The 8,141-nt window shown below is 48.7% G+C and overlaps 1 protein-coding gene across 1 annotated transcript; it reads left to right on the plus strand.

The window, feature by feature from the left end:
- Nucleotides 1–81: 81 nt before the first annotated feature.
- On the plus strand, nt 82–6,041 carry LOC119328932 (transcription factor RF2a-like). The gene is made up of 4 exons (XM_037601922.1): nt 82–1,046; nt 1,120–1,252; nt 1,332–1,416; nt 5,486–6,041. The coding sequence occupies exons 1-4, from the start codon at nt 82–84 to the stop codon at nt 5,704–5,706; spliced, it is 1,404 nt and encodes a 467-aa protein (XP_037457819.1). The 3' UTR covers nt 5,707–6,041.
- The last annotated feature ends 2,100 nt before the right edge of the window (nt 6,042–8,141 follow it).

An 8,141-nucleotide genomic window follows, 5' to 3' on the forward strand; every position in this document is an offset into this window, starting at 1 on the left:
GTCGGCGCCTGGGCCTCACCTCTCCTCGCCGTCGGCATTCCGCCGCCCCCCCTGCCGGAACCGCCTTCTACAAGCTTCTCCATGGACGACTCCGGTGGCGCTGATCCGGCGCGCCAGCATCTGTCCCCGCAGGGCGGCGGGGGCGGGCAGCCGCCAGTGCCGCGCTCCCCGACCCCGCTCGACCTCGCCGCCGCGTCTGCCTACCACCACAGGCGCCTCTCCCCGTCGCCCCGCCCCCCGGCTCACCCGCAGGTGCGTCTCCCGTCGCCCTACGGCCAGATCCCCTCCGGCGCCGCGGCCCACCACGCGCGCTCGCTGTCGCAGCCCCTCTTCTTCTCTCTCGACTCGCTCCCGCCGCCGCCCTACGCCGATCTGGCCGGCCCGCCCGCCATCCCGCCCTCCCCGCCGTCTTCAAGCTCCGACCCGCCGCCCTTCGGCCTGCCGCCGCGGAGGGCTGGCCACCGCCGCTCTCAGAGCGACATCCCCTTCGGGTTCTCGCAGCTCAGCCCGCCCCTGCCGCCCCCGGCGCCGGTGAAGCGCGAGGCGGCCACGGGACAGGATGGCGGCAGATTGGAGGGCGACGACACTGCGTTGTACGACCTTGTCAACGCCTACATGGACCTGGACGGGATGGACGCGCTCAACTCCTCCGAGGACCGCCACGACGACCGTGACAGTCACAGCCGTGCCAGCGGCACCCGCGCTGCCAGCGCGGCCGAGAGCAGCGAGAACGAAGCCGAGAGCCAGTCCACCTCAGCGGAGAGGAAGGACGGAGCCAAGTCTCGGCATTGTCGCAGCTTGTCCATGGACAGCTTCATGGGGAAGCTCAACTATGCCACGGGTGACGATTCACCAAAGCTACCACTGCCGTCCCCCAGCGGTGGCCTTTCCAGGAGCGGGAGTGGGTCCTTGGATGGTGGTGGTGCTGCGTCACTGTTTGGTACCGAGTTCGCCAACGGGGAGTTCACTGAGGCTGAGAAGAAGAAGATCATGGCAAATGAACGCCTGGCAGAGATAGCTTTGACAGATCCTAAGAGGGTCAAGAGGTATGCATTTCATCATAGAGTGAAAAAATATTTCCCACTCAATTTAAGCATCCTGACTTTTTAAAATTGACAGGATTTTGGCAAATCGCCAGTCTGCGGCAAGGTCAAAGGAGCGCAAGATGAGGTACATTCAAGAACTCGAGCATAAGGTACAGGTCTTGCAGACAGAGGCGACTACACTTTCAGCACAGTTGACAATGATGCAGGTTTGTCTTATGGAGTTGCTCTGTATTTTGATTTTGTTTATGTTAGGACGGAACTAATTCTTGACGCACTTGTTTGCAGAGGGACTCTGGAGGACTTGCGACTCAGAACAATGAGTTGAAAATAAGGCTGCAAGCAATGGAGCAACAGGCACAGCTGAGAGATGGTATGCTTCTTATGGTCCCCTTCAGCATTGTTCTTCATTTCTTTTGGTTAAAATTAAACTGGGTTATGTCTTCTCGGGAAACTAGCAAACAGCAATACAAAAATAGTGCTCTTCAAGTATTATGCCAGCATGTGTCTGTGCCAACTTTCGACTGTCTGGGCTGGTTTGGTAATCATGTAGTATCACCAATACAGATCAGTCTTTTTATTGTTGGGTCGGGATAGTTTCTGTTTATGTGCACTCGACACTGTAGGGTTAATCAAGGCCAAGCAAATAAGTTTACATTAAAATGCAATAGTCGAGTGGTTCTTGGATGTTATTGCATGTTTCATGTGTCTAGATATATTGGTTCTTAATTTACCATGCATCTTGGTTGTGTTTGTAATAAAAAATTTCATGGTTTGGTGCTGAAAGATGACTTGCCAATATTTATCCAAGCCAAAGCTAAACCAATTGGTTGGGTGCCAACTTCTCTAAAAACTTGCCTACATTTGGCAAGTTTTGGAGTTGCAAAATGTAGGTATGCCAAAATATTGGCTAGCAATTTTTGGCTCCCAACAAAAGCATGGCCTATTACCTTTGTTTCGTGATTTATGATTTACAAAAGATTGTGTGCTGGTTCTCTATGATAGTCAGTTATATTAAGTCGCCAAATTTAAGCATGCTAAAATATTGGCTAGCAATTTTTGGCTACCAACCAAAGCACACTCTATTACCTTGTTTCGTGATTATTATACAAAAGATCGCGTGCTTGTTCTCTGTGTTAGTCAGTGATATTAAACTATCATTATAAATATTGCTGATTCTTTTTATGCTGGTGTACAAATTTTCCTGGCGTTGATTACTTGCTGAGTAGATTAAAGTCCTTTTGTCTCAGGAAAGTTGATTTGCAAATTGGTTGAAAATTGATGACACAGTATATTCATTTTATATTATTACTTTATTAGTTGCTAGGGGTTCGGTCACCAGGTGGCTGGGTTGTACCATCATGGTACATACTTTTACTGGGATTTTTTTGAACAATATGTATTTGGAAAATCTTGCATATCTTAACACTGTTTTATCACTAATCAATATATGTTTTAAAATACTTTGAAAACCTTGAATACCTCAAACTATTTTATCATGATTTCCTCATGTGCGTCTAGTTTGACTAGGTTCGTTACTCTTGCTTACATGAGGATATATCAACTAATGTCCAGTTCCTTTAGATGCTTATGTGACCTACTGTTTGTTTTGGTTCCTTTGGGCACATTTTATGGTTGATAAGTACTATATGCGTATACTGTAGAAACTGTCTTCTTACTCACTTCTGTTGAAAAGGCTTGTATATTTTTCCTTAATGACATTTGAAAAGATTCAAATATTCCATATATCTAGTCTTAAATTGTGTTTAATAGCCTATTCAGATCTAAATGTCAGATTGCTATTTCAATTAGTGTAAAAATCGTTTCTGAAAGTTCACGCTGGTGATGTATACTTGTTTTGAACATTTTTAATGCGGTGTAAGATTGAAGATCTATAATAGCATTTTCTCTATGCGTCTTCTGTGCATTTTTGGTTATTTGTGAGTCCACAGTTGGTTTCAGGCTTTCAGTAAATGTTCTAGCTACTTAGCTAGCGGTCAGCAATTTATGCTAGTGATTTTGTTGCCATGGGTCCTCTCTGTGGATTGATATATAGTCCATATGTAGCTAATATACGGTTCTAAGAGCATCTCCAGTCGGACTTGCCTAATCTGACCCCATTTATGTTCGCCGACCGCCCCATATTTGTCCGCCCGGGCAACCACAGTCCACACCCCTCATATACAAAACCTCAAATCCATACAAAGCCATGCATATAGATCATATATCACACAACCAATTCAACACAAGCCAAAATAATTCACAACAAATCAAATTCAACAATTCATACATAGGCATACACGAATGAATCAATCGCCCCCATTGTTGCACTCATGGATCTCCTTTTTGTTGATGATCCACTTCTTGCAATTGTCATACATGAGGATAGTGTCGGCCGACATGATCCTTGACTCCTAGTGATCTTCGTGAGTCTCACCTTCTCAAGCTCAAGCTCCATTTCTTTTTGCCATTTCTCTTGCTTCTCCATGTCTATCCTCTCCCTACATGATCATCCTATCCAACTCCATGCCCTCCCGATGCACATACAAGAAGAGCTTGTACCTCTCCCGCTTCTCCTCCCTTTTTTCTTGCTTCTCCATGTCTATCCTCTCCTTCTCCATAATCATCCTATCCCGTACCCTCTCCCTTTGCACATACAAGAAGAGCTTGTACCTCTCGTGTTTCTCCTTCATTTTCTTCAATGTCTCCTCCCTTGTTGCAAAAAATGTCCGTCCATGTGGCGGACATTTTGCTTGCCGCGTCGTCACGTGCGCCCCTATCCTTCTCCCACTTCCTCCCCCTCAGTGTCTATTCCTCTTTGGGTTGGTCCCATGTCAGTCCACCCCTCCATTTGGCTCATCGTCATCATCCAGTCCAATAGATTGGTGAGTTGTCGGGGTTCTTGATATCTTCAAAAGAGGTTTGACCACTTTGGTTTCCCAGTCAATTGCACCCAACAATCCAAAATAATCCAAGAAAGGAAGCAAGACAAGGAAGATGATGAACAATGTGAAGCAAACAAAACTTACATGGCTATCGACTCCAATACCACTTTGGTGCCTATTCACCACTTTTGCATAGAAACTGCAAAACTTGTTCAAACAAAGGCGAATTTTGATTACCCATTTCATAGTTTGGAGGAGCTTCACCATCATTTATCATGTCCATCTTGAACGAGTCCTAAAGATGCATCACAGTGAAACTACCATCCTATAATGGATCCGATAAATGCACATGGGGCAAAAAAGACCTAAGCATTTTGTTGAGGAATATCTTCGAACGGTTGCTAGGCATGTCCGTCGCTGAGGATCCCCGACGTTGTCCGTGACTGTTGGAGTTGTGGTGACTTGTATGACGTGTCCAAGAGGCGTCCGCTTCCTGCGTGAAGCCATTCGAGATGCCGGACCATTGTGAAGCTCCATGTCAACGACGTCCTTCTCCGCCTTCTTGCGGGCGTGCTGCTGGAGTTGCTGCTCCTTGCAGATGATGGTCTCCACTTTGCTCCCAGCGGTAGGGACCCCCATGGACTTTGCCGAGCCATCCTCCATGGTGCGGGCGGACGGCGGAGTGGGCCAGGACGGCTAGGACGAAGGAGGAGGTGGGCGCCACAGATGCGGAAGAGGGCAACGACTCGGATGCGGGAAAGAGAAGACAGACACATTAGAGAGGGTGGTCAATTTGGAGGAATTTGGAGTGGGTTCGGCTTGCCGGATCCGACGTGGTGGACGCATCCGGGTGCTCCCAAATCCGTCCCACATATGAGCTGGGTTTGAGGGGTGCCGGACAGCCCGAACATATGGGCTGGGTTTGGGGGGTCCGTTTGGGTGGCCTATTTGTGTCCGCATGGTGTTTGGGCTGTCTGCCCGGGCATATGGGTGCGAAGTAGGGGGTCCGGTTGAAGATGCTCTAAGGTCGGCTAGCATATGTCTCTGGTTGGCATGATAAATTGCTGGTGTTTCACTAGAAGTTGATTTCATTGCAAGATGGCATCATATGCCAATTGCTAGCCCTACCCGGATAAACTTTCTAGGCAAACGCAAGTGTGTATGATAATGATATTTTCATTATCTTCATGCTTGTTTCCATAGTTGTCACAGTATTAGTTATGTGTTGTGTTATATAATCCATGTTTAGTTGTTCAGGTTGTTGTTTGCAGTGTCTATAAACCAATCATGTGTCATTGTGTTTATTTGGGTGACAGGGTTATATATGTTCATCTTGCTTTGTGACTTTCAGTGCTAAACTATGGAAATCAACTGTGCATGTGCCATTTTTTTCTTTCTTTTCAGATAATATAAGATTTTATTTCCTTGTTGATGCACATTGTTTTTTTTGCCACCTATTGCAGTGATTGAATGAAGGCTATCATGTAACTTAATTAGTTGTTTTGTAATGTTCTGTCCATTGATTTATGTTTCTCTATGGGATTCATATGTATCCAGCTCTGAATGAAGCACTAACGGGTGAGGTCCAGCGGCTGAAAGTTGCAACCGGTGAGATTACGGATGCTCGTATGTCGAAGGCGGGCCTACAGCAGCAGATGAACTCCCAGCTGATTCAAATGCAGCAGCTGCAAATACAGCAGCAGCAACAGCAGCAGTCATCACAGACGCAGCAGGCTCAGCAGCAGCAGCAGCAGCAGCAGTCGCAGCAATCAGCATAGACCAAGTCACAAAGAACCTGGATCTCTATAGCAGAGGAGGAGAAATTCGAATCTAGCCGAGCATGATGAGTTGAAGATGGTGATCGTATGTGCGAGCGGAGAGAAAATAATATCTTTTGATTATATCAGACAGGTTGTAGGATGGATAGCAGTGGTTGGGCAACGGATGCTGCCCGAGTTCTTTTGTTTAAGGTGGTATAATACTCAGCGTGGAGCATGGTCGTCGTCGTACCGTATTGTCTGTCGTATATTCGTGCTGTACATGAGTACCTTCCTTGTGAGTCACTGTGGTAGTCTTCTCATTAAAGATTCTTTCCGACGAGTTGTTTCTGCGAGTCTATGAGGTTATTATATTACAAAATCTACAACAGTACCTGTGCCGTGAACGTGTAATGGAGTATATGGCGTACTTCGTCAGCGTTCGGGCTATGCTTGTGTTCACGTTTTGGCGTTGGTTGCTTTATCTCTCCTGTGAAAGTCCGTTGCAGATCTGGCTCCAAAAAGTCGAGTGTGGCAAGCTAGGTAAGTAATCAAAACAATTAAAAAAAATTCCAGTCAGCGAACAGCGAACGAGGCCGTAAGAGCATCTACGGCCGTACCCCTATGTCTGCGGGTCAAAAAAGAGTGATCCAATCGAATCTCTATTTCATTCCGGGAAACGTTTCACGCCGGGGCACCGGCCGAAGCTTTGACCGGACTCGCTAGCTGTTGCTGCTAGTAGGCCCACCTCACATCCCTTATCCTCCCGCAGTTATTTTTCAGCCGCTCACGTTTTGCTTTCCCTCCTCCTGCATCTAGGCTTCCTCCCAACCCCAAGCACTGACCGATAATGGCCCCCCACCACACACCAGCTACCCCCCGTTACTAGTAGGTGATGCCGTCGGTGTCTAGTCCGGGCAGGCTGGGACTACGCCCTCAACCGGTCACGGCGGACAGCCGCCCGCCTGGGGCGACGGCCTGGCTTTTGCCACCCCACCCCACGTTGCCCACCGGCGTCGTGCTGCACGCTTCGACGAGGCCGTGCTACGAGCGGCGACCGGTCACCGGAGAAGACATGCCCACAACGAGACGTGTTGCAACCGGCCTAGGCGGAAGCTGGAACCACGTCATGGCCTGTTGCAACTGGTGCCCGAGAGAGCTCCCATCATGGGACGGCGAGCATGGTGACTGCGAGCTGTGAAGACGGCGGCGTTGTTCCAAGCAAACACTAGAGACATCACGCTTTTTGTTACATGCTACAACCTGTATCACATTTTGCTACAACCGGCACACCACTTAGCTACAACCGGCGTCGAGTTTTGCTACATCGGATATACATAAAGTTGCAAGCGTTCAGTGCCATCGAGGAAAGCTACAACCATCTACAGAAAATGCTACAACCTTCGATGAAAAAAGCTTCAACCGAACGAGAGAGGAATATTTCACCCAGGCGCTACTCAAAACGAAAAAAGTTTCAATCGTTTAGAAAAGCTTCCACCGTAGGGGGGAAAAGCTTCAACCATTGAGATAAAAGCTACAACCGTGTCAATTTTTTGTTACTACCGTCTATGTGTTTTGCTACATCCATTCATGCGGCCATGGTACTTTTTTACGACTGTGGTGTGACCGACGAAGACGAGGACGGCATTTTTGTTGCAACATCCTCGTCTTTTGCTACCATTGGCGATGTGTTTTGCTACATCCGATTAAATTTTTTGCTACAATGGCAACACCGATGGATTTTTTTTGCTGCAACCGTTGTCTTCATCTGCTACGACTGACACGGGAAAATGCTACCGCGGGGCATCTCTGTTTTTTGCTGGAACCAATCATCGGTGAGGCGGAGCTGCATCCATGGCACTCCGACGAGCAGCGGGGGCAGCGAGCGGTCAGGGCGAGCTGAGTCCCGGAGCGCGGGGCGGCCCCAACGGGCGGCCGGGGCGGCGAGCGGACTGGACGAGCTGAGTCGCGGAGCTGCATCCATGGCGCTCCGACGAGCGGCCGAGGCGGCGAGCGGTCAGCTCCAACCGGCGGCCGGGGCGAGATGAGTGCCGGAGCGTGGGGCGGCCCCGACGGGCTGTCGGCGCGGCGAGTGCTCGGGAAGACGACGATAAGGTAAAAAGAGCAGAGGAGCTCCGATCTGACGGTGTCGCACAACAGATCGGGCGGCTGGAAGCAGACCGGCCGAAACATTCGGCCGATGCGCCGGCGCCTAGAGGTGCCCTTTTATTCCTAAATGTCCAGACTTACTGGTGTATTTCATACCCGTCTCAAATCCCTATACCAGACACGTCCGCCGGTCAAAAAAGAGTGATCCAATCGGATTCCTATTTTATCTCTAAATGTTTAAGACTCACTGGCGTACCTCATACTCGTCTCAAATCTAGGGTCAAAAAAGAGTGATCCAATCAGACCCTCTATTCTATCTCTAAACGTCTGAACTAACCTGTGTACCT

Source organism: Triticum dicoccoides, chromosome 7A (assembly GCF_002162155.2).
Source record: "Triticum dicoccoides isolate Atlit2015 ecotype Zavitan chromosome 7A, WEW_v2.0, whole genome shotgun sequence".
In the NCBI taxonomy this organism is placed as follows: domain Eukaryota; kingdom Viridiplantae; phylum Streptophyta; class Magnoliopsida; order Poales; family Poaceae; genus Triticum; species Triticum dicoccoides.

Bases quoted from the DNA above. Each gene is read 5' to 3' on its own strand.
- LOC119328932 (XM_037601922.1), top strand. From the start codon at position 82: ATGGACGACTCCGGTGGCGCTGATCCGGCGCGCCAGCATCTGTCCCCG. The intron at 1,047-1,119 runs GTATGCATTTCA...TAAAATTGACAG, and splicing joins GATCCTAAGAGGGTCAAGAG to GATTTTGGCAAATCGCCAGT. The intron at 1,417-5,485 runs GTATGCTTCTTA...ATATGTATCCAG, and splicing joins ACAGGCACAGCTGAGAGATG to CTCTGAATGAAGCACTAACG.